Source organism: Carettochelys insculpta, chromosome 6 (genome assembly GCF_033958435.1).
Source record: "Carettochelys insculpta isolate YL-2023 chromosome 6, ASM3395843v1, whole genome shotgun sequence".
Lineage (NCBI taxonomy): Eukaryota > Metazoa > Chordata > Testudines > Carettochelyidae > Carettochelys > Carettochelys insculpta.
The window spans coordinates 81,742,326-81,769,100 of record NC_134142.1 but is presented as its reverse complement, the minus strand read 5'-3'; the positions used below and the strand labels follow the sequence as shown (position 1 = coordinate 81,769,100).

The window sequence follows — 26,775 nt, the reverse complement described above, 5'->3', positions numbered from 1 at the left end:
ATGAAAAATGCTTATTTTCTGTTTATAGAAAGATTGCTTTTTGACACAGCCTTGATCTTGCCATCAATTGCATTGTCTCATTTAGTGACTGGGGATGACTTTGGTTATTTTACTATATTTGGAGCCCCCATCTTAATTTGTACTCTGTAATATCAAACCTTCCTTTGCTTCCTTAAGGGTGCACTACCCTACTTGCCTTTGGGAAGAGAATGGGGGGCAATCAATTACCAAAGACATTTGTATTTGTGTTCCGTGGTAGCCAGAGTCTCCTGTGGTGACCAGTGCATTTCTGTTTTGCTGTCACAGGTTGCTGGGGCAGATGAAGTCCCCATATTATTCCTTCTAGAACATATGGCAGTTTGATTTTAGTTTCATTTGGCCAAAATAATTCCATCTCCTAAGATGTTCTGGTATTTATCTGATCACTCAGACAATGAATGATGATGGTGGTTTTAGAAGAATAAAAAAAAAGACAAAGATAAACAAAACTATGAGATAAGTATGGTTATGCATCACAATGCTTGTTATAGCTAGAAAGAATCATATGCTGGGCAATGAGAAACGTAACCTGAAGTAATTCACAAGGCAGCCTATCTGGAAGTGGAGACTCCATACAATCAATTAATATCTCCAGAACTGTAAAATGTATGGGGAAGGGACTAGTTCATTAGAAATGGCGGGGTGACTAATCTGATTTCAGGCTTCAGACAACCCCTTTTGCCCGTGTAACTTAACAATATGTAATACGAGAGAATTTACCTAGCATTGCTCAGGTTCTTATGGGGGTCTCAGGGCAGGATATGGTGGGTGCAAGAAGTCAGGGCAGAGGGTTGGGAATAGGGGGCTCAAGGCAGGGGGTAGGGTCTGCAGGAGTCAGGGCGGGGTGGAGAGTTGAGGATGTTGGGGGCTCAAGACAGGGTGGTACAAGAGTCAGGGCAAGGGGTTGGCTGTGGGGAGCTCAGGCATGGAATGGGGGTGCAGGAGACAGGGAAGGATATTGGAAGGTGGGGGGCCCAGGGCACGGGGTGCAGTGTTGGAGGCTCAGAGCAGGGGTAGGGGTGAACTAGTCGGGGAGGAGGCTTAGAAGTCAGAGGGGCTGAAGGTAGGGCAGGGTAGGGCAGCATTCCTGCTATTTTTTCCCATCCATGGGTGGAAGAAATTTTGTTATGTGCACCAAGGCATGTATAGATGTGCGCCACTAATGGGAACACACATACTGCCAGTGTGGGTGGCTGTGGGCACTCTGCTAGTCAGCTGGGTGGCACCTAAATCTCTTTTGCGAGGCCACCCTCTAAGTTCTCAGCTACAGGGAACACTTGCAGGGGGTGGGGGAAGCTGAGGGGAGGGGACTAGGAAGTCGGGGTCCAGGGCAGAGATGTGCAGGATTCAAGGTAGGGGATTCAAGGTAGGAGGCTGGGAGATCTGAAGGGGTTCACCGGGGTCACCTGCAATAGTGGTGAGAGTGGCTCTGCCACAGTGGTAGCACGTACCTGGGAAACCTGGGGCTGCCCTGCCAGTGGTGCCCCCCAGGGGAACTGCAGTAATGGGTCCTGCACTGCCTGGCAGGGCAATCCCCCAGCCCCCCAGGTCCTGCACTGCGGCCCAGGGCCAAAAGGAGGGGTTTGGCATGAGACTTTGGGGCAGGGGCACTACTTACCTATGGTCATTGGCCAGCAACATGGAGACCACTGGCCGCTTTCTTCCAGCTGTGGCCACTCTCCTGTGGTCATTCTTCATCATAACTGACCCTTATGCTCATGCCCCGCCCCGTGGACATTGCAGAGCATAACTGTCCTTGCTCTCAGACCCCTCCCTTTCAGTGTTATGGAAAATAATCAGATTCCAGGCACATCCCACTGTCTTGGCACCACCAAACCTGACTGTGCTTTAAAAGTTAGGGTAAGAGGAAGCTGCATACCAAATTTTGTTGTCCTACCTCTTACCATTTAGGAGGAGCTCTTGAATAGATGGGCTCACAGGTGGACAGAGACTCAAAGGTAGATGCACAAACTCTCTAAAATATATACATACAGATACAATATGGAACAATACTACAATAGAAAGGACAATAGGCTAGGTGATTCATAGGTGTTTTTCATGCATGCATTACATGAATCATTGACTTTCTTAAACAGATCCTCCCTCTGTTCTTTGTTATTTCCTAATTTAATTTTTTTCTCTTTGATACTGAATACTCTGGTTTCAAGTCATAACTGATTTAGGTACCGACACTTTTTGTTAATTGCTGTTATATTAATTACCCACCATTTCATTTAGGTCCCAATTGCCAATGCAATTAATCTACATGGAATCTATACAAAATGCTGAAAGCAAACTTTCAATTATCTTGCTTCTCAGAACGACTCTGCCTTGGAACAACTATTGGAACAACTCTGCCTTTCTCTTGGAACTGTTTTCTGCTTCTCCATATTTTTTTCCATCTCAGAGAAAAAAACCTTGGCTGGATTTCCATTTGAAAACTCATGATATCGTCATCCTGCATTCCCAGGCATTACCGTATGTTCTCATCATTGCATGCTTCCTGACTGAATGCAATTTCATGAAATAACTGTTTAAAATCTAAACAACGTTCTCCACTCTTACTAAGCACAGTGCCCAGAGCAGAAACAGTCCATTGTATGCTCCCAGCAAAGCCAAGCCAAATAAAAAGGATTCTTGTTCAAATCCTGTATTGCCAGGCCACTAATAAAAGTGCTCTTATCAATGTCCACGGTAGGAATTCCACCTTCTGCCATGTGAGATGCAGCTCCTTCCTTCTAAGAAGAAGTTCTCTGCTTTCTTAAGGAATGAGAAAACATACTTGGTTTCTTGTTCTTGCTCTCAGTGTTGCAGGCAGGAACTGAAAGCTGGGCTTCATTTTGCAAAGCACATTTTTAAAATACAGTAATTTGGGCTACAGAAGGAGCCCTTGGTTCCAGGAAGGAGTGAAATTTGCCTGGGCTGAGCGATCCTCTATATATTCTGCTCTGGCCTGAACTACTCAGCAGTTAAGAGATGCTGCATGCTGTCTATTGTGGGCAGACACAACAGTCAGTATAGTGTATGCCAGGGATAGCGGCTGTCTGTGTGAATTAACCCTCCACTGAGCCCTACAATATAACCCCACTTCATATTTATATCTTTGAGTCTCTCTGAATTTGTCTGAATTTTGTTGACCATGATGTGGATGACAGGATCTCCATGAGGGGAATCTTTTGTTATGTGATAGCCATTTTGTCCTCTCTCACAACACAGGCAGGGATTCATTTTACATTTAAAAATGTACCACACATAAAATTGAATTATGATATACCTGCATACACCCCAGATGACCCATCTAGTCTTAGACCCCGTAAGAACAGCCATACTGGTGCAGAACAATGGTTGGTCTAGCTCGGTATCCCGTCTTCTAACAGTGGCCAAGGCCAGGTGGTTCAGAGGCACTGATCAGACCAGGTAATCATCAAGTGAGCCATCTCTGTCACCCATTCCCAGCTTCTGGCAAGCAGAGGCTAAGAACACTCCAGAGTAAATTTTTTACAGCCCTACCCATCCTGTCAAACAGCCACTGATGGACAGATCCTCCAGGAATATGTCTAGTTGTTTTTTTAACCCTTTGCAACATCCTACATCAAAGAGTTCCTTAGGTTAATTGTGCATTTGTGTGAAGAAACACTCCATTTTGTTTAGTTTAAACTTGCTGCTTAGGAATTTAATTTGCTGACTGTGACAGACACCCCAAGGCAATCTAGCTCGAATCTTGTGATCTCTGACAAATGGGAAAAAATGTTTTTAGCAAGGTTCACTGCAGGAATTATCCAGCTGATGCCTCATTTCAGGACATGTCAACACAGAAAGGTTTCCCAGCCTTTTTTTTCCTGGAACACGAGAAGGACCCTCCCTTCCCAAAGCAAGAGTACAAGTTGTCCCTGCTGGAGGCATGCCCTGACTGACAGCTTGGCCTCACCAGCAAATCAAGCCCCCAAAAGAGAGTGTGTGGAAGTAGATTTGGGGACCAGGCCAATGCTGGGGTCAGAGGGGTAGCCAAGTTAGTCTAGTGCAGCAAAACCCACCAGGACTCCTGTGGTACCTTAAAAACTAACATTTGTTCGCCCATAAGCTCGCTGCAATAAGCAGTCCTGGAGCCCCTGAGAGCCTGACAATTGCATGTGCCGGGGGCTGCTGATTATCTGTGAAGCTGCAGGCTCAGGCGCCTACCCGGGGCACTGGAGAGGCGGCACGCGGCGCCGCCAGACGCCCGTTCCCTCGGGAGGGAAGGTTTTGGCCTCGGGCTGGCTGCAGCCAGTCACACTCACAGCCGAGCCTAGCTGCCCGCAAGCGTTAGATCTGCGACAGCGGCCAGTCATTAGCACGCCCCACCCCTCGCGGCTGCGCTCAGGCGCTCCCTAAAAGGGCTGGGCTTCCAGATTGCCGTTTTCTGCCAGCAGCCTCAGCTGGGCAGCTCTCAGCTTTCGCGGACCAGCGCTCAGCGGGCAGGGTGCGTAGGGACGCGCGGCCCCTGGGAGGTTATAGCGTTCGGGTAGGTGCTACCGCCCGCGTGTCCCTTCGCGGCTCTGGAAGCGGGGGGTGCGCAGCGGCCGACAAACGGCGAGCGGCGCGGCCGGGCTTCGGGAGCAAGCGGAGGTACCTGGGCCTCAGCCCTTCTTTTCCTTTCAGTAACAAACGTATGGAGCTCTGCATTCGTGGAGGTGGAAGGGATTCGGGACACTCAGTCCAGGGCAGGGCCAAGCACTCTCCCCCCCCCTCCCCCCTTTTTTTTTTTGTAAGTCCTGAGATCCCTAAGTGGGCCCCTTTAAGAACTGACAAGCCTGGGTTTAGCAGGCTAGTGCTCAAACCACTGAGCTAGCCTTCTGTCCCCGCCTGCCTGCTTCCCTTGAAGGGTTGCCTTAGGTTCTGGCCTCCTGTGTGCCTCTGGCTGTTCTGGCCTCCTAGCTCTCTGGCTGCCCCTGACCGTGCTAGAGCGGCGCAGGCTAGTGGTATAATTCTTACTTGCTGACTTCAGCATACTTGGCAGTGGCTGGGGCGTGGACACCCGGACTCATGTTAGCCTCTCCTGTCTGTAAGCTAAAGCTGCCGGGAGCTGCTGTGGGGTTGTAAGCGTATCCCTCTTTCTGCCCTCGCAGTAATGCTGCATTAGCAGCCTCGGAAGTTGTGCTCGTGCCTCTGCCACAAATGGGGAGTGCAATGCCACTTCAGGGAAAGATCCATTTTCCTAGCTGTAGGGCGTGGCCGCAACACAGTTGAGAAACAAAAGAGTCTGTCAAGCCTGCTCTAAAATACTTCTGGGGCATTCTGTGCACAAGAGCATGAAATGCTGTAAAATCTGCATGTGTGTCAAAATAATGCACTAGGATCCCCCTGCTTGTAACTAGTTCTGTGACTAACTTAAACTATAGCACAATGGTAACCGAGAGTAAGCTGTGCTAGTCTATATACTATCAAAACAAAAAAAGCAGTCAAATTATTTTGTTAGTCTTTAAAGTGCCACTTACTAGGTGAGCTTTTGTGGGACAGACCCACTTCTTCAGACCATAGCCAGACCAGAACAGACTCAATATTTAAGGCATAGAGAACCAAAAATAGTAATGCAGGTTGACAAATCAGGAAAAAAAGGGTATTGGCACCGTTTTTTTTTTTTTTTTTTTTTTTTTTTTTCTGCCTTAAGTATTGAATCTGTTCTGGTATGGCTATGGTCTGAAAAGTGGGTTTGTCCCATGAAAGCTCACCTAATAAATTATTTTGTTTAGTCTCTAAACTGCTACTTTGCTTTTTTTTTTTTTTTGATAGTATATAGACTAGTGTGGCTTTCACTTTGCAACTAGATCTATTGTTTACGGTCAAGCCCTTAAGTACAATTGCATTTGCTGTGATCCTACTGACAGAGACTGAAAACTACAAGAGCTTTACCAAATATTCATAAACCTGAATTACCCACCAGGAGGGGGGAAAAAAACGCTAACAGGGCCAGATGAATACCCAGAGACCAGCTACTCCAAGACAGGCCCCAAAAAGCCAAGAACAGAACACCACAGGTCATTACCTACAGCCCACAACTTAAACCACTCTAACATATTATTAAAGACCTACAATCTATCCTTAATCAGGATGCTACACTGCACCTAGGGCCTTCTGACAGGCTGTTCTCTCTTACAGACAACCTCCCAACCTTATGAAGGTTCTAACCAATATCCACAGTCTATACTGCAGGAATACCAGTCCTGGAGCTTTTTCTTGCAACAAAGCCCGCTGCCGGCTTTGTCCACATCTATTCTGGTGATACCATCACTGGACCTAACCAGGTTATTCATAGAATCATGGGCACATTCTCATGTTCCTCAACTAACATCATATGTGCCAACAATGACCAGCTGCTTTGTATATTGGACAGACTTCAGACTCTCAGACAAAGAGATAATGGGCACAAAACTGACCTAAAACCACTCCTGATCCACAAACTGGTCAGCCAGCATTTTAATGGAGTTGGCCATTCTGTTAATGACTTAAAAATCTGTGTTTTACTGGAGCAGGATTTTCGCAACAGTTTTGAAAGAGGCTGCTGAACTCTTTTATGTTCAAATTCAACACATTTAAAATGTGGTTTGAACTGGGATGCAAATTTTCTGGGTCATTATAGTGCCTCTCTTGCATACTTGGCTTAATCTAATTCTTGACACTGCCCCCGCCCCCCAAGCTCCTCTACTCTCTGACTTGCTCACAGTGATTTTTTTTTTTTTTTTTTTTTTTCCCCTGATTGTCCACCTTTTTGGTTCTCTGTGCCTTAAATATTGAGTCTCTTCTGGTATGGCTATGGTCTGAAGAGGTGTGTCTGTCCCATGAAAGCTCACCTAATAAATTTATTTTGTTAGTCTTTAAAGTGCTACTTGACTGCTTTTTTGTTTTGATAGTATATAGACTAGCACAGCTCCCACTCTTACTATTCAGAAATGTATGTGTTTGTACAAAGTGTGGTGGTCAGGGTGGTTAAACACTGGTATAAATTACCTAGGGAGCTTGTGGAATCTCTCACAGGAGATTTTTAAGAGCGGGTTAGATGACCACCTATTGGAGATGTTCTAGTCAGTACTTAGCCCTGCTGAGGGGACAGGGAACTGGACTTGATGATCTCTTGAGGTCCCTTCCAGTTACAGTGTTCAGTGATTCAATGAAAGAAGAGGTTCTCTGTAGACAGCATCAAAGGGTCCTGTGGCACCTTATAGACTAACAGAAAAGTTTTGAGCGTGAGCACAGACTCACTTCATCAGATGACGTGAGTCTGTGCTCACGAAAGCTCATGCTCAACTTTTCTGTTAGTCTATAAGGTGCTACAGGACCCTTCATTGCTGTTACAGATCCAGACTAACACAGCTACCCACCGATACTTGTAGAGAGCATCTGTCACCTCATACTGATAGTTGTGTTGAATGGGCCAAAGTATAAAGCTACAGCAGCTGTGAATTCTGGTCAGTTATGAGTCAGGAGCCTTTTCCTGTTAACTGTCAATTACTTAAATATGCCTCTCCTGTAGTGTATGCCTGTTTGTACTGGGCCCCTGTCATACACTCTATTGATTCAGGATCATTCACCTGAGATGGATTTAGGCTGTTGGTTTGACCCAACCCTTCAGAGACTTAAGAAGTGACACTGGCAGAATTACTTAATCCATGTTTTGGCTTTTTGTATTTAGGCTAACATGGAATGATGTATTTAGCTGTAACAAGGATGCATGTTAAAGAGCATCTTCACTAAAGATAACTTGCTGTAAAATTAGCAGCTCTTGGCAACTTGCATTCTGAGTTTTAATGGTGTTGTGCCAAATCACAGGTATTCTCACAAAAATTGTGGTGATTTGAGAGGAGTAGAAGAAGGCTAGTGTTGTGCCACTATGTTTTTCCTTTTAAATAAAAGCTAACTATAGGCTGGTAAATCTTGTATTGAGCTCAGGTAAAATAAGAGAGCTTATTGAGCCATGTCAGTAAGGTATTGGAGGCCAAAATACCATTCAGTGTTTGGTTTTTATAGAAAATCACTTGTTTGGAAAGACTATTGTTGATAAAAGTAAATTACATGCCTTATCTGAATTTCTGTAAGGCACTTGACTTGTGAAGGCATCTGTGTTTTTAAAAGCAATATCTATTTTGACCTCATTTACATTGAGTTAACTGAGTTTCCGTCTGACTTTGGATCTGCCAACAATAATTGGTCTCTGCCATCTGGATCACTCAGGAAAAATGGAGTGTTTGTAGTAGTGCCAAATGAGGCCATATCTTTACCATGCATTCTTTATTCCGTATACTTAAGATGGTGTATCCCCACAAAACTGATTCTGTAAAGAGAATTCAAGAATCATTGATGACTCAGTGACTGAGACCCCCAGTGTGATGCAGTGGCGAAGGACCAACATGGTTCTCTTTATACATCCAAGAATTAACAAGCAAAATTAAGGGAATACTATTTCAATATATAAGCCAGTAATGGGTTTACCCATGCCACTGCATCTATTTCTAGTTCCCATACTTCAAAAACATCAAAAAGAGATCCAAGAAAAGTGTGGGCGGGGGGAATTTTGTAATGAGTTTGCAAGAATGCAGCTCTTTAATTTATCAGAAGGTTAAGTTTTTTTTACTTTATCATATTCTGCAAATTTCTACACAATGGAATGATATGAAGGGGCATAATTTGGTGCACAAAAAGCCTAACAGTCCAGTGACAGGCAGTGTGAAGTGGGGAAATTCAAAACAATAATTGAAGGAAAATCATCAACCCCTGGAATGAATTACTGAGGAAAGTAATCATTTATATTTAAATGCAAATGCTATAGCTTAACTGCAAGTTATTGGACTTGATGATGGAGCCAGCAGTTGTTCTCCCACACCCCCTTTTTTTTTGTGGCTGCACCATATTGTGGGGGCAGCGTATTACAGAACAGGGATGCTGAGTGGGGAGGAGACAGTTCTTTCAGTTCTAAGTCCTCCACCCCTCTCTCCCTTTTCTCCAAGGACTAGTAAGAGGCAGGTGAAGAAGAAGAATATCCTACAGATTTCCTGGGTCAAATCTGACATCTTGTGTTAGGAACTAGATCACAATGGGCCCCATGTGACTTTGAAGTTAATGAAAAGACCGCTGACCCTTGACAGCAAGAGTGGTAGAAGCTCAAAGACTACTGCTGTCCACATATTGCTGCTGTTGATGTATGAAAACTGGAGGTCTGCTGATAGCAGGAATGTGCTACAAGTCTGTCTTTATATTTGATTTGGCTGTCTCAGAAAGGACAAAAGTCAGTAAAATGTGGCTTGTCCATAGCAATAGAACTGTGTGTTCCTTTCCTAGTTCTCTGCTTTAGTCATGTCAGTTATCAAAATACTTTAGTAAGAAGCTTTACTTATTCACACCTAAAGCAGTTCCTGCAGGAAAGACCCTGACATCAGGGAAAGCAACTACCTGTCTCTTCCCTCTGTCTTGCAGACAACCACTTTCACTTCTGCTAAAATGATGAGCAAAATAGCTAACATCCTCATTAGGCTTTAGAGTTTAGTGAATGGAGATAATACTGAAGTCTACCAGAGACTGCAGCCAGTCTATTTTTTTTTTTTTTTTTTTTTTACTTGGGTCACATTTTACATACTTTCTTCAGAGCCCAATAAGCAGAAGCTACGGTGATGGGATAACAAGTATGTTAAAATCCGCACAAGGGTGGTGGCAGTAGGACCCTGTATGATGCCTGTAAAATCAGTACATCTGGTCACCCTTGGAGAACATAGCTTTTTATTACTAAGTTGAGATTCTGAGGAATCTGTGTCATGGGGCCACAGTTAGAACAATTATTCAGAACCATTGTTATAGGTATTTTGTGTAACCCATATCACAGTAGCCAATGCCTGACACTACAGGCTGAACCTCTCTAGTTCAGCACTTTTTTCATCTGGCAAAAATCCGTAATCCGGCATGATTTTAGTTAGCTGGACAACAACTCCTCACTGGTGTGGCAAAGTTTCCATGGTCCCATGAAGTTTTTCAGCCACCAGTCCTGGTCCTCGGTGTTCTGTGCTGTTTTGCTGCATTTTACCCCTAAATGGCTGAGTCCAGTAAGCAATAGAAGGGTTGGTAATGCTGCTAGACAATATTGACCTCCCATGTTCTGGGCAAAACCTTGTTTGGCACCAGTCAGTCCCAAGGAGTGCCTGAATAAAGGTTCAACCTGTAGTAAATTTCTTACCCAAACATCTGGTGGGATATGGGAGCATCAGCTCTACTTCAGCACCTCGGTCCCCATTTAGAATCCAAGTCCTGATGGTTTTGTAGATACCTTCTAAGTATGAAATGTTCTGAGCTAAGGAATGTAATCCTAACTGTGTGTTTGTTTGTTTTTTTTCTTTCTAGATCGAGGAAGAAACATGAATGGGAACAAAACAAATTGCATCCTGCTCACAGTCTTCTTTATTCTGGCTGTGTTTTGCAGTTCTGGTTGGTATCCTGGAAAGCCTATATTAAAGGGCAAATGATGAGACACATCAGATGCAAGTACCAGTAGAGGGTGCTGAGCAAATATTTGAGGGAGCATCCTCTCTTTAACTTATTTCAAATGGTAGAACTGCTTTCCAGAAGCTATTCTGTCCCTCTAGCTACAGTAGGCATGGTGATCTCTTGTGCTGTCCAGCCTTTGGGAAGCATACCCTTTGCCTTGATGAACTTAACCACACATAGTTTTGCCAAGTTCCTGTGATGGAGGTCTTCCCATCTGCATTTTCAATTGTAGGATTCGTTGCATTTCAGACAGAACCAACTGTAGCCTAGTGCAATAACAGAATCCTATTTCAGCAATAGACCATCCTTAGTACAAATCAAGGACAAGCAAATAAAGAGCTTGGAATATATGGACTGACTTGTTGCATAGGATGTGTTTTGGCTGTATTCAAATCAGTGTTAAAGGTGCAAACATTACAGAACTGAAGTAGGGTGCATGGGGAAATTTTGTAGAGGAATCCTTAAGACCATCCTATGTAGGATGGCCTAGGTTTTTTCTATTTAATAGATATTAATTATGAAATAGACTTTACAGTTTATAAACCAAAGAAGTCTTTTTCAGATTTCTCCCCCACAAGGCAGAGGTAGGTGAGTGAGACCAAGTGAGCACACACAGATGCCAGCATCTATAAGGATTCTTTCGGGGGGGAGGCAGGAGGTCCCTGTCTCTTCCTTTTGCAAGAAGAAAGGGGAAATTTGTCTTGTTCCCTATGTCCCCTTCTCTTCCACTCTTCTGACCAATTTCTTCTCTGAGGGAAAAACTTGATGACAACCCATTAGAATGGGTTATGTTTTGATCTTTCAAATGAGACTTCACACTGAAGCAGGCTTGAATAGGCATCTTGTGAGGAAACTTCTGATCTCCTCTTCAGAGTAGGGGACAGAGGATTGTGTGATCTAAGCTGAGGGCTTTCTTTTTACTCCCTAACTGAGATGGGCAGAAGAAAAGAAGCAGTGTCTTCATGAATCCTGCGGGCTGAAGGGCTTCAGTCCTAACCCTGCTATCTCTAACATCCTTACCTCCCTGGACCAAGTCCACATATCTTCCTCCTGCCCAGACTCCCTCACCCTCCACATCCCCTGGCTTTGAGGAGAGGGGGCCCTCATTCCACCCCACTTAATTTTTGTACAGCTTCTGTTGTAATCAATCCTTTGTCCTTTTTCTCGCTCTGAAGGCAGCCCAAGTAGTGGGAGTCATGAGAGAACCACCCTCACAACAGGTTTGACCCCCCCGCTTCCCATTTTACTTGGGACCCCATAGTTAGAACACCGTGAAACTTGAGACTTAAACCGTGGAAAATGTGAAATGGGGCCCATTTAGTATTAGATGTGCTCTTCCAGAAGATGGTCCTCTGGAGTACATCTTCTAGAGGATCATCTTCCGGAAAAAGTGGCATGTGTAGAAATGGCCCAAGAGAGGAGAAACCAAGCAGTTCTACCTCTTGATGTTCACAACTCCACATTAGCTGCTGATAATGGGCCACATCCTCTGTGAATGAACTGACCTTGCCAGCTCTGGCCCTCCTCTTGACTGTGATTTTCCCCCCTTTTCATGAGCCTGTAAATGTAGACCCTCTTCTGGAACCCCCACTCATGCATCTGATGATGTGGGATTTTGCCCACAGAAGCTTATGCTCCAAAATATCTTAGTCTACAACGTGCCACAGGACTTGTTGCTTTTGAGGATTAAGAGTGACGTACTTGGTAGCAAAGAACAGCAGGGAAAAATTGACTTGCTAAAACATTGTGAAGGGATGGTAAAGTGAAGGGATGGTACTAAATGAATTCATGAGAAGGAGGGAGTGAGAATGATGGAACTAAGAGGAGGTAAGCATTTAGAAAGATACAAGTTAAATGTTGGTGAAGGGGGATGTGCAGCAGTACAGATCTCACTGGCAAAATAAAGGAGAAGAGGATGATGATGTAGGTTGAAGCCTTTGGCTGTGTGAAGCAGCAGTTTCATAATCCGTTTAAATCCAGCCCCAATTGCTCTGGACCTTGTTGGACTCAGTCCTGAGAAGTCCCTGCCAGCTGCTACAATTCAGGCTGTCTGGAACAGGAAGTAGTTCCATAACTATCTCCCTGGATTCTGTGGCTCTATTAGGAGCTGAATAGGTCTTCATTGATGGAATCAGAATACTACAGCATTAGGTGGTTTGTCATTAAATTATTGCTGTGCTCAAACTAGATTATCATGAAGTTATGGTTCAGGGATTCTTAATTTTCAGATTGTTGGGTTAAGATGTTCAATTACATCAGAACATAAAATGTAGAAGGAAAAAGAAGCCACTTACTAAGTATTTGTTTTTTTTTCCCCACCCCCTCTTTCCCTCCCTCTCTCTCAGGGTACATGCTAAAGTGTTACAAGTGTGCACTTTCTGCTGGGCCATGTAAGACAAATGTTACCTGCTCAAATGACTTGGATTCTTGCCTGTTGCTTAAAATCGGTATGTTTGCAATCTCAGATTTGGTAGATTTAAATACAGTGAACTAGCTCTTTCATTTTTAGTTATTCCAATGTAATCAAATGATTTTTGTTTCTGCAGTCTATATGAATCTCAATCTGAAGATGTCTTACTGATGATCTTACTTCCTTCAGTGTAATGTAGGATTGTGTGCATGAACGCAGTTTGAACTGTAAAATACCTAACGGATGTTCCAAAGGGACATAGCTCTATGCAATACTTTTTGCTTTAACAAAAACCTGTATTCACCTGAATCATCTGGCTCTTCCCCCCGCCCCAAACTGGCACAAAACCACAGGTTTTATGGCTTGAAAGATCTGACTCTTGCAAATAAGCATCCAGCAAGCTACTGTGTTAGTGGGTGTGGGGGAGAACTCTGTAAAAGGAAGACCTCTCGCTGCTAGCTGGGAGTCCAGCACACTCTACTTGCCTGATTTAGGATTAGGGATATAGATGGCTTCTTCGTGCCAAATGGGATGTGAATAAGGAGTACATGGCACTTTGGCTTTTACTGCAATCCAGTTTAGAAACTGCATTTGGTTTTCTTTTAAATCTGCCAGTGGTGTTCCCTGCTTCTCATTCCTGCTAGAGATAAGTGCAAATGAGAATTCGAGGAATCAGGACCTGAATTTCACAACTAGTCCATTTGGCCAGATTAGGTACTGCAGGTTGAACCTCTCTTGCCTGACACCATCAGGATCTGACTGGTGTTGGATGAGAGAATTTGCTGGATGATGAGGAGGTCAGTATTTCCTGACGCATTACCAATGCTTCTGTTGCTTTTTGGTCTCTTGAATGACATTTAGGGGCAAACTACAGCAAAATAACAGCACAGAACACTGAGAGCCAGGACTGGTGGCTGTAAACAAACTTTATGGGACCATGGGAAAGTTAGCTACACACAAGTGGTGGTCCAGCTAACTAAACTCATGCCATTGTGGAGCTTGCTGGCTGAGGTTTCTGGATTAGAGAGGTGTTGGTTTTATATTCTGTTTAGGAGTCAGTTGCCTGTCAACTGTCGTACTTAATTTGAGAGATGAGCCAGAGCCACAAAACTCAAGGATATCTCTTGTGTATGTGGTGTCCTGCCATCTATTGAAATGAGTCTCTGTGAAATTTGAATTCTCATGGAAAAATTCTGTTTTGGACTCTTCTATACCTGCAATCCAGAACAGCTCACAAGAGTACTGTTATAACAAAGGCAAATCCCTGGGAACATGTAATGGCTCTTTGGCTGTGTACGTGCCAGCGCTACTCCAAAATAAGCTATTTCAAAATAGTTGTTTTCAGAATATCATTTTGAAATAGCACCCAGCTCTTTTGAAATAACATTTCTGGGTCCATAGTGCCATTGGAGCCCATTATGGCTTATTTCGAAATAGTGCTATTTTGTGTCTTAATTGTACCTATTTCGAAATAGGCATTATTCCTATCAAGTTTACCAGAATTGAAACATGCCTGCTATTTTGATTTTTATTTCAAAATGGCGTGTGTTTGGACACTGCCAAAGTTATTTTGAAATAACAGCAGTTATTTTGAAGTGTCTTTGCCATGCAGGCACAGCCTTTGAATACCCTTGCAAAACAATTCTTTACAGAAGCTAGTACTACTGTATATCTTTTTATTTCTTTTAAAGGTGAACAGACCATCTCTGACTGCTTCAAATATGCCACCTGTGACATCGCACAACTTAAAGAGCAATTCCATGTGGACAACTTCAATTACAAGTGTTGCCAAAAAGACTTATGCAACATGAGTCCAACCATGATGACTAGTAAAGCAGTCTTAAGCATCACTGCCATAATGACCACTATCTGGATACTCTGCTTTTAAGATAGGAGTGGGGGCGATGGTCTTGTTAAATACATATAAACATGGTGTTGTGGAAAAAATTTTGTGCCCAGCACAGTTGTATTTGAGAAAGCAGACTTAGAAAAACATACGTTTTGAAAAAATAACTAAAATTTAAGGAAAGTATGTAAGTGAACTTCTCTACAGAAGTTTATCTGGAGTAAATTCTGTCTGTTGCTTACAATGAGCTTCACACTTCCTCTGATTTGATTTGTCCTTTTTTTTTTTTTTTTTTTTGCATTCCAGTTGTAGCAATGTTGTATAGCCTTCCAAAAGTGTGTTTAAACATATTGCTTAAGTTGATAAGGCTGCTCTTTGAAATTGGTAGGAGTTGGTCTTGTCCAGCAGCTTTTCCATAATAGGTGAATTAGTTAAATATATTCTAGCAAACACTTAATCTCCGTATTAGAAGTTGTCTGCTTTTTTATGTAATATCTAACCACTAAAATTGCATTATGCTTTGTTGCTCTGTAGCTGGTAATGCACTGCCTGATGAAACGTGAATACTCCTGATGGTCTTTTTCAGTAAAATGCAATTAAAGGATAACCCCAGTCAGTCCTTATTTTCCTGCAGAACTTTGTTTCTTTTCTTAGAACTGAAAACACAATAGTGTCCACATAGGAGCAGAGGCTGCCACTGCCAAAACACCCTTTCAGCAGGGCTATCCATACTTTCGAAAGAGTGTCTACGCTGTCCCAAACTCCCTTTTGAAAGCAAGGGCCAGGAAATGCCGCAGGTGGGATTGCAGGCTGGACAAGCCCATCTGGGGCCTCAGCCAGCTGCTTACTTAAAGGACCCCTCCAATACCCTCACCCTGCACAGCACAAGGCCTGCAGAGCTGCTACAAGCACGGTAGATGCCAGTGCTCACAGAACAGCATGGTCACCTTGCTGTCCACGGCAGTGGTGGCTGCCCTGCACCTCCTGCTTGGGGGCTGCTCCTCTCACATGGCCATGGACACCTGCACAGGTGCCTCCTCCCTGGGTTCTCCAAATCTGGAGTTACCCCACCAGCTCAGAGTGGTGGAAGCACCTTGTCATGGGGGAGTGAGATGACAACAGGTGGCTCCAGAATTTCCAGAGGAGGTGGCAGACCTTCCTGGAGCTCTGCCAGTGGCTGGCCTTTGCCCTGAGCCACCAGGAACCCTAGCTGTGCCGCACCCTCCCCAGCAAGAAGATCATCACAGTAGCTCTCTGGAAGCTGGCCACTCCAGATGGCCACCATGCCCTAGGCCATCAGTTTGGCATGGGCAAGGCCACAGTCAGGGCTAGCGCCATGGAGGTAAGAAAGCTTGGGCCGCACACCTGGGAGGGGGGAGGCCAAGAAAGGAGGCCCCTGAGAGCTGGCAGTGAGGCCTGGCACACCCCATATGCCCTCATCGGTGCATATGTCCTCCATCCAGTGCAGGTGGCTTGTGCATTGAACACAGGGCTATGCCAGAGGGCGATCCCCCTAGGGGACCTCAATGTGGCCATTGCTGGCTTTGCAGCTCTTGGGTTCCCAGAATGTTTCAGTGCCTTCGATGGCACCCATATCCCAATCTATGCTCCTGAACACAGCGGGGTCAATATATAAACAGGAAAGGATGCTGCTTGGTGGTGCTGCAGGCCATTGTGGACAGCAGCAGCTGGTTCCAGGACATCTTATGTGGGCAGGCCTGGCTCCCTCCATGATGCATGAGTCTTCAGGCACTCCAGGCTATATGGTCACATGGCTGTATGTCCCTGCCTCTTTCGGCTGGAGATCCTGCTTGGGGACTCTATGCTGCCTATCTCCTCCAGACCTGGCTCATGCAGCCATATACAGACCACCCCAGCCCAGCTCAACCACCTCCACAATGTGGAGTGCACCTTTGGGCATTTGAAGGGTCCCTGGTACTGTCTCCTGGCATGCCTGGAAGTGGGTCTCCTGAATGTCCCCCCAAGTGGTGGGTGCCTGCTGCCTCCTCCATAATATTGGTGAGAGCAAGGAGGAGGCCTTCATCCAGGGCTGGGCAGCTGAGTTGGGTCTGTGCTACCCACAGCTGGCTGCCACCCCTAGCTGGCAGGCCCACTAAGCTGGGGTCTGTGTTGCTGGGAGGCCCTATGTGAGCACTTTGCCAAGCAGTCCCAATGAGTGCAGCCTTGCCCATCCCCAGCAGGTCCACTGCATTCTCCCTTCCTGCCATGAGCATGCAGCATGCAGGGTTGTGGGCTAAACAAAGTGTGTATTCTGTATAACCAAATGTTGTACTTATTAACTCCAACATGCATGGGAACCGTTGGACAAACTACACAGGAGTGGGGGCAGAGGGTGAACTATTTACACAGGGAAGGGGACAGGGGTGGCCTGCAGGGGGGGCCCTTACAGCAGGGCAGGAGTGGAGGGCCCCATGCCATGTGACACCCCCCACTTCAGGTCCCCAGTAAGGCAGGGGAGGTAGGAGTGGGGGTCATCTTAAGCCAGGGGGTCAGCTGCAATGGGGGCCTCTCTGGGGGGCTGTCAGGTAGGGCCACAGCAGGAGGGGTGGCTGGAGGGGGCAGCTGAGCTAGGAGTTCCTGGAAGGTGCCAGCCTCCTCCCTCAGGGTGCCCATCAGTTCTGCCCAGGCTGTCTCGCACCAGGTGGCCTCACCCTCCTCCAGGCAGAGGCACTGCTGTACCGCCTCCATCTTGTGCCACAGGGAGGCAGTGAGCTGGAGGTCCTCAGTAGCTTCCCCCTCTAGCCCTTCCTGGAGCGGCGATGCCCTGGTGCTAGTGCTGGAGCTGTGTGGTTGCTATCCCTTGCCTCAGTGGGGCTGTCCAGCATCACGGGGGGTGAGGCCTTCTGATGGCACAGCTCTGAAGAGAGGGACGGGCCACGAGTCCTGACTTCTGCCCTGGGGGCTGCACCCTGTGTTGCCCCATGGGCAGTGGGTCCCTGTCCAATGGCAGGGCAGCCCTGGGGGACGATGGTGGCAGAGGGTGTCTCTGGCCCCCTGGGGGCAGCTCTTTTGTGCTGTCCAGCCCTGCCTGCCTTCTCCCTCTGGCAATGGGCTGTGACGCTACCTATGGGAGCAGGTGCTGAAGGCTATGGGCAGTCCTAATTTCATCCTGTAGCCAGCCAGGGTCTGCTGGGGTTGTAGGAGGGGTCCTCTGGTCCTGTGATCTGGGGTGTGTGCCTTGTTGGGTACTTATGTGAGGGTCCACTGCCACTGTCAGGGGATGGCTGGTTGGCTGAGGCACAGCTAGAGGTGTGGGAGGGGAAATCTATCATGAGCTCACACTCCTTGTTGGACCAATCAGCAGCTGGCCCTGGCTCGTCACCATCCTTGGGCTGGTGCATCTCGGTGAAGGTGTTGAGAATGACGGTCGAGGAGGTGGTGTCCCAGGGCCCCACAGCTCATTATAGAAGGAGCGGGAGGTGAGTGCTGCCCTGACCAGCTGGCTGAATCCCTAGCTTGGGTGCATCTGTGCTGCAGCTATTTGACCTTACTCCTGACCTGATCAGGAGTGCACAGAGGGTGGCTCAGGTTGACAGGCCATGTGGCCATGTTCTGCTGTTTTGTGCCCATTTTGTGCAGAACTTCTTTCTCCTGCTATAGGCCCAGGAGGTCCTGGAGCTCATGCTCCGTCCAGGAGAGGGCTCGCTTCCCTGCCCCCCAGCTGGACCCCTGCAAGTCCTGGGCACACTTGGAGGGGAGTCCTGGGCCTCCTTGTATGGCTGGCTGCTGGCCATGCTGCTCCAGGGGCTGCTAGGGGTCTCACTGGGGTGTACAGGGGCAGCATGTGTGAAGGCTGCCACTCTACATGCAACAGGGTCTCTGAGTCCATGACACTTTCAGGGCTACTGCATGCACAGATCATAGAGCCCCGCAGGCACTGGGCAGCATGTTTCTGTGTCCCAGCTGACCGGTGCCATGGTGGATCCACTCTTTCAAAAGAGCAGGTTGTGGAGCACCTACACATATCTTTTGAAAGCACCTTTCAAAAGTGGGGGCTTTACCTTTTATTTCAAGTTTGGAAGAGCAATTTCACAAGCGGGGGCACGTTTGTTCAATTTGTCTTTTGAAAGAGTGCCAAGGTGTGCATAGACGCTGTGTGTGCTCTTTCAAAAGCGGGCCTGGAATTTCAAAAATACTGGCTAGCCTAGACGTGGCTAATGAGAAGCATGCCTCTACTTACAGAAGTGGTAAAGTGAGTGACTGCACTTGTTCTTTTTGGATCCTTCATCTTTCACCTGTGCCAGTCAGTCTTCTATGCTAATCATATACTTCAGGTTGGCTACTGTGTCTTTGGATAGATTTGAAAGGTACCATGCAAAGGTCCTTAATTTCAAATATTTAGCTTGTTAATAAGGGAACTAGGGAGGTGGGCTGGACTGAAGATTCAAGGTGTTGAATGTGGAAGAGACTTGGAATTACTCTGTCAAAGCTGCAGAAGCTATCAAAAGCCTTTATCCCAAGTAAGGGGAAAACTTCATAGGAAAGGTTGCAGAACAACCTGGATGAGCAAGCATCTCATGGAGGTGACTAAACAAGACCAGAAATTCAGAATTTCCAGGTCTGAAGAAGTGAGTCTGTCCCATGAAACCTAATAAATCATTCTGGTAGTCTTTAAAGTGCTACAGGATGCACAGGGCTGCTTTTTTTTGCTCCAGGATGTACTTCGTAGTTTTCTGTGAGGAAAAGAAGTGAGACCCCTATGCACTGAAGATGGATTGGACATTAAAGATTATGTAGGCATAGTTTACAAATAATCTAAACAAATAATTTGCCTTAGGTTTTAAAGAAGCTGATACAGATCTTACAGGTAGTGCAAGGTAGCTAATGGCAGCAAGGATATGAAGGTAGAAATTACCATACCTGAGAAAGTAGTAAAATTCAAACCTCTTGAAGGGATAAATGGGGGCAGAAGCTTGGATAATCTCCATCTAAAAATGTTAAAGGAACTTGCACCTTAAATTGCAAGAGCATAAGAATAGTCAGACTTGGCCAGACCAAAGGTTCATCTAGTCCAGTATCCTGCCTTCTAAATTCTAACAGTGGCCTTTGCTGGCTGCTTTAGATGGAATGAATAGGATAAGTAGTCAACAAGTTATCCATCTGCTGTTGCCCTTTCCCAGCTTCTGACACACATAAGAAGCTGGGGACACCACCCTCTGCCCATGCTGGCTAATACCCATTGATTGATTTGTCCTCCATGAATTTATTCACTTCTTTTTTGAACCCTATTACAGTCTTGGCCACCAAAACATCCTCCAGCAAAGAGTTCCACAAGCAGACTGTTACTGGAAGAAATGCTTTGTTTCGAATTGGATTGCAAGCCCAATAGCAAGAAATGGAACAAAAAGTGATCTAGGAAATAACAGGCCTGTTAGTTTGCCTTCACTGTATGTAAGGTCTTGGAACGAATTTTAAAAGAGAAAATATTAAGGACACAGAAGTGAATGGTGATTGGAATAAAATACAACATGATTTTAGGAAAGATAGATTGTGCCAGACCAACCTGCTCTCCTTCTTTGAGATAATTGATTCTTTTGACAAAAGAAATGCAATAATTATCTCTAATCTATCTGCATTTCAGTAAAGGCATCAGACACAGTTTCACCCAGGAAATTATTGGTTAAATTGGAGAAGACGCAGATTAATATGAGCATTGGAAGGCAGATAAGGGACCAGTTGCCAACCTCAGTGGGTCATACTGAAAGGTGGATTATCAGGCTGGACAGAGGTTACTTGAGGAGTTCCTCAGGGATTAGTTTGGGACCAATGTTATTTAACATTTTTATTACTGACCATGGCACAAAAAGAGAGAGTGAGCTAATAAAATATGTTGATGACACTATGTTGGGAGGAATAGCCAGTACGGAGAAGGATGGGAATCCTCTAGAAGATCTGGATGACTTTGTAAACTTGTCTAATAGAAAGAAGATGAAACTTGTGCAAGGTCATGCATTTAGGGACTAACAAGAATTTTCCTATTAGCTAGCAACTTATCATTTGGAAGCAACATAAGAGGAGAAAGATCTGGTATAGGCTCTCACCTGTACCTAAGCCCCTAGACTGCTTTGGACTTCCAGATTGCTGCCACTTTGCTTAACTACAGAGCAGAGACCACAGCGTTTGCTTGAGTTTATAGACTGCCACAGCTCTTCCTTGTTTACTGGCCAAAGATCTCAGTGCTGCCCTGTCTTCTTAAGGGTGGTGGCCCATTAACTGCCTATAATTCTCCCCGCTTTTGAGATTATTCCTGCCAATCAGACTGCGAGGAGGTGTGGCCTGCACAGAAGCAGACACAGAGGGATAGCCACATCAGTTTACAGGAATAACAAGGCTGGTGAAAGCTCAGCTGAGATATTTATATTTGTGAGCTGGCTGCTGGTGCCAGCTTGAGCCATATGCTTTGAGCCATAGCAACATCGCACATTAAAGAACCTCCAAGTTACAAGACAGGTAGAGACAGAACCCTCTTATCAGTATGGCTGATCTCTGGAACACCACAGTGGCGGAGTTACAGGAGTTGCATCCCAGCATCAGTGAACTGAGGTTACTTATAAATTACTTATAAAACAGACCTCAACTGATTCAAAAAAGTGGGAGCAAAGTACAAAATTACAGTTTATTGTCTCTTTGTTTAGTTTGGGTAAAGGAAATAAAGCAAAAAGATGCTATGACATGAAGGAAGCAGCAGAAAAGGCAGATTGAGCAAAGAAGCATAAGTTCACCAAGAAGCTTGGATGGAGGAGTCATGTGCACAGGGAGATCTATAAGTTGCTGAGCAGAAGAAATTGAAGCGCGTGGTCATGCTGCACTTATATACCATTAGGCAAAATGGGATACCTGCTCCAAACAGGAACCAGAAGGGGATCTCTGTTCTCCTACAGGGCGTGCACGCAGAGCTGAATTTATGGGCTGGTTATTATGGCTTGCCAATAGCCCCATCTGACCAGGAGATATTCAGGCTACAGTGCGAGGGAACAGAGGGAAATCTACTTTGAGAGAGAGGACTCTTTGGGTGTGTGAGAAGGACGCTTAAACTGAGGACAATACTAAATTGATAAGATCTTTTATTAAAATAAATGAAAAAAACCCCCAAATGTTTTGAAACACAGCACTATAAAATAGCAATGCAATTCTATAACTCCTGGTTGTAACGTTTCTTTTAGAAAGAAGTACTTAGTCTAACATATTCACACCCCTTCCTGAAGACTTGATGGTAGGAGATGGAGGACCAGCCTTGGCCTGCCATGCCTAGCGAATTGGATGGCTCAGACAGGTTCAAATGAGTGGCTAACAACTATTACAAACGCTAAGCAAAAAGCTTGATAGAAGGAAGAAGAAGATGATGACAACTGACGCTTGGTGAAAGCAGGAAAGTGAGGAGGGCAGAGGGAGAGAGTGTGTAGGGCTGTCTGTGAACTGCAGCCACATTCCCTTCAGGGGTATTCCCCAAGCAAGCAGGAACGTCAGATGATGGTTGGCGTGAATCACACATCCACTGATGTGTGTCCTGCAGGATGTGCATTTCAACTGCAATCTCCCTGTTTTCTGAGGTAATTAATAATTCCCAATCACTCCCATGCCATGGTAAGGGAAGAAACCATCTCTGCTGCTATTCTCCTTCCAGGTGGATGGGATAACAGGATATATTTCTCTTGCATCTCCTTCGATATCACAGGCAATAGTACGGTGCCAAATGGAGATGGGCCAAATCGCTGATGCTATTTATATTAACCTTTCCAAGGAATTTGATATTGTAGCTTGTTCACCCCTTATGAAAATCATGCTTGGGGAAAGTTTCATTAGTCTGTTTTAACTTCCAATTTCTTGGCACTATAACTTGTTATAATTTACAGGTGATTTTAAATTATGGGCCATTGAGAGCAAGAGCTGAATGATTCAGTCCTTTAATGATTAGATGTTAAACCCACATCATTAGTGATAAGATACAGTTGATTATATTACTAATAAACTACACCTCTTCCCCCTGCAAAACACCCATAATTGCTTTATTGGCAACAATTTTATTCTTTAGATTAAAAATAAAATTCAAGCCATTCTGCTGTTATGTTCTATGCTGAGAGTGAGGACCTGTGAATAGCAGTATTATTAATTATGATCTGGATGGATCTTTCAAATTCTCTGGGGTCAGACTAAGTCTTTGCTTAGGAGGGAGACCGCCAAGAAAATATAAAGGTGTTGCAGGGAACAATGCTGAATATGCAAACTCTCAGTAAATAAAGTACGACATCAAGGTTGGCACATAGTTATAGCAAGAGAGGGTAAAAAAATAAATGTAATAAACCAATGTTGGATTTTATTTTACTTGGTCTAAAGGCTGCCCCTAGCTAGACCTATACAATGTCATGGACCACCAAACAACAGATACTTGACAAGAGCTCCCATTTAAATGATAACCATTAGCTAAGTTACTTAACCATTATGCATGGAGTGTAATTCTTAGATTTTAGTAAAAAACATTTTCTTAATGCAGTCTTTTGTTCACCGCAAGGAAATAAGGCTCTTAATCAACTGCACACCACAAGAAAGCTGATCTGGTTGGACTAGAAAACTGACAAAGACAAAGAGTCTAAGAATGCAGCTATAAAGATGCTTCAATTAACTAATAAAAGTCCTGGCTGGTTTCTTTTAAGTTATTTTTACTATAAATATGTTCCTACTTTTCCAGGTAAGAGCAAAAGAACCCAATTCATCATGACCAAAGAGGAATATCAATTCATCCAGCCCTCCCAAGTAATGGCAGTATTGAACTTGTAACAGGAGAGCATGAGGATCTGCTTACATAAATTCTTGATCAGGCAAATGAAAGAAGTAAAAGTCAATAGACCACAGAAAAGGCATGGTAAGTATGTTTGATGTAAAGCAAATAAGTAATTCCAACTTTAAATACGCCATCTTTAAAGTGCAAGTTGCAGCTTATTGCTGTTTATTGCTCAAGTCTCCTCCTCAGATCTTTTTAGCTTCTATTTTATATATTAAGGAACCATATTTAGAGCAATCTCTTGTACTTAATTAGGACTGGTTGAATTTTTTTTAACTGAAAAGCTTTTTCGTTTAAAAATGGGGTTTCATCGCAAATATTTTTAGTACAAGCTGGACCTCCTTGGTCCGGCACCCTCAGGACATGACCAGGACTGAATCAGGGATTTTGCCAGCTCAGAAGAGTTCAGTGCTCCTCTGCTGATCTCTGCCCCCTCTCCCTGCCCCCTGCTTCCAGGCTCAAGTCCTGGCCATTGACCTGCTGCTGGCCATCAGCCTGGGACACTTTCTGGCTTCCCAGAAACAATTCCCTGTCCCTAGTCACAGCTTTCCAGCCCCAGTTGTGGTTCCCTGGCACAGCTGGCTTCCCAGCCCTGGTCACTGCTCCCTGGTCACATCTCCCCGCTCTCTCGGCCACAGGCTGGTTGCTCAGCTCCCATCGGGTCTCCTGCCCCCCAGACTCCCAGCTGCTCTCTGGAACACTGTGGTCCAGCAACATCTGTGGTCCTGCTGGAACACAGATGTTGCTGCCCTGACAGGTGGGTTTTTTGAAAAAAAGAAATCTTGAAAATTAGAAAGGTTTTTATTTTGAAACAGAGGGTGATTCTCCTACTTTTCTCAGCTTTAAGTTTGTTTACTTTGGAGAGAGAGGAGAAAAAATTAAAATAAAGTTGGAGAAAATGAGGGGAAAGAAACTGTCATCACGTTTCTACTTTTTCCTACTTAAAAAAGTTGAGGTTGACAAGGAAAAAAAGAAAGCAGAGAAAGCAACAGGAAAGCCCATCTCCTTAAAAAACAATACAACAAAACCAAACCAAACCAAACCAAACCAAACCAAACATGCCCATGTAGTAAGATGAAGACCTAAGCCCAGACTGCACAGGCCTGGTTTGGGGCCTAAGGCCAAGCAACAATGAGCAAAATATAGCAAAAAGCGAAGCTAAGCTGTGAGCAACAGGCAAGCACCTGATAACAGAACTTGGCGCAAACAGGACTGAAAGTACAAAACCTTAATTGGTAATCGGCCCAGGTGCAGAACAATGATTGGTACAGGTCATAAGTTGAAATCACAAGGTGCCACTAGCTCAGTAAAAAAGACCTTGGTATCTGCTCCTCACAGGTACCCATCCAGGTCCAGGAAAGGGTCTAAAATGACAGCATGATGGATAAGAGATGATCAAACCAAAGCAGGAGGTACAGGGTGATGGGTGGTATCTAGATTGCGTCAGAGGGTGGCAACCAGATATATCAGCAGTGAAGAGTGATTTGTTTGTATCTGCATATAAAGTGCAACGACTGTATTCTCAATTGGCCATCTACTGAGTATCTCACCTCCAATGATTGCATGCATGTGATTCCTGAAAATAATGCAGGGGCCCAGAATGTTTGTTTTAAATTGAGACGAATATAGGAAGAAAGAATTTTTGGTTTCCCCATACACTATACTGGTGATGGGGAGAGTCTTATGTGGGGTCCTGGACTGTTTTTTAAAGTTAGAAGAAAGAGAATAGAAAAATTCAGGAAAAAAAGAAAGTTTGGTTTCCCCCCCAGAATCAGCAAGCCCCGACATGAGCGAGGGGGCAGTGCAGTGGGGTTTAAGGTGCCAGTTGAAGTGGTCCTTCCCTTGCAGCAGCAAGCCCTTTAGCCACTCGGGGAGACCTTTTCCCCGGCAGCAGCAACAAGACCTTTAGCGGCCGAGGAGACTTTTCCCCAGTGGCAGCAAATCCCGGTATGAGCCAAGGGAGAGGGATTCAGTGGAGAACCAGTTGAGGTGGTCCTTCCCTGGAAGTAGCAAGCCCTTTAGCTGGTGGGGGTGGCTTTTCCCTGATGGCAGCAAGGCCTGGAATGGGCGAAGTGGGGATCAGTAGTTGGGAGGGCCAGTTGAGGTAGTTCTTCCCCACGGCGGCAGCAAAGCCCCCAGTATCTTAACTGCCAGGGGAGACTTCCTCACGGCAGCAGCAAAGCCCAGAATATCTTTCCCGCCCTTGAAGCCCTAAATGCACGACTGGCAGCATGGTCAGCACTGAATGGCAGGCGCATCCTTTCATTGGGTTGGGGGCTACCACATGATGTGGCAGAGCGCGGGAAAGCCCCAGACTCTGTGGTGGCTGTGGGGGAGGGAAGGGAAGGGAAGGGAAGTTTGTTGGTGCGTAATGCAGGCACGACCCCCAGCACAGCCTTGTTGACATATGGTACAGTGGGGCAGCGGCTGGCGCCAGGCAGCACAAAAAAACCAAGTGTACAGACAGATCCATGAACTCCCGGCAGGGGCTATTTGAAAGGGTAGATGCACTCACAGTGCTAATAGCAAAGCAAGAAAGACATTTCTCAGGCTGTCATAAACTAACATGAGCTCACAGCTAAAAGCTCGCTGCTCCTGCTTGGAAATTCAGGCTCTTCCTGTTATTGGAGAGCAGCGGCCAGAGGGAGATCTGAAGTGCATTATGGGTTACATATGGGGCACCTCTGGAGGCTAATAAATTCAATTTTAAGATGTGGCGCTTCCACACTGGCCTTTAATCAAACTTCTGCATTCGAGCTCAATGCTCCACCTGTCAGGTAACTGCGATTTTGCAATCTCGAGATTGCTCCACCCAAAATTGAGCTAATGGTATTTACAGTGAAGACAGTCACATGGTGAAATTGAGCGAACTGATTTAAATTGGATTTTATCTCATAGTGTAGATGCAGCCTTAGTCTCTTAATCATTCCCTTGGCAACATTATCAGCCTTGTCCAAATTACACTACTTTGTCACTGGCATCTGTTTCCCAATTTACTTACACTTGAGGGTAAATTGTGCTTTGTGATGGTGGCATCGATTCAGGTGATTCCACTGGTGAATGTAAACAGAAGTGTGTTGAGCTAATGTCTGCATTTGGCCTGGCCCTGCTCGCGAGGCAGGCATAGCCACACACTCATCCTGGGCCCCTTACCACTTCCTGTTTTGACAGGAGAGC

The 26,775-nt window shown here is 45.3% G+C and overlaps 1 protein-coding gene across 4 annotated transcripts; it reads left to right on the top strand.

The window, feature by feature from the left end:
* Positions 1-4,359: 4,359 nt before the first annotated feature.
* CD59 (CD59 molecule (CD59 blood group)) lies at positions 4,360-15,421 on the top strand. 4 transcript variants are annotated; one of them, XM_074997468.1, is made up of 4 exons: positions 4,360-4,498; positions 10,399-10,482; positions 12,888-12,989; positions 14,644-15,421. In XM_074997468.1, the coding sequence occupies exons 2-4, from the start codon at positions 10,413-10,415 to the stop codon at positions 14,838-14,840; spliced, it is 369 nt and encodes a 122-aa protein (XP_074853569.1). In that variant the 5' UTR covers positions 4,360-4,498; positions 10,399-10,412; the 3' UTR covers positions 14,841-15,421. The 4 variants fall into 4 exon arrangements, with proteins under 4 accessions (XP_074853569.1, XP_074853568.1, XP_074853571.1 ...); XM_074997467.1 differs by having other exon boundaries at positions 4,400-4,540; XM_074997470.1 differs by having other exon boundaries at positions 4,477-4,506.
* The last annotated feature ends 11,354 nt before the right edge of the window (positions 15,422-26,775 follow it).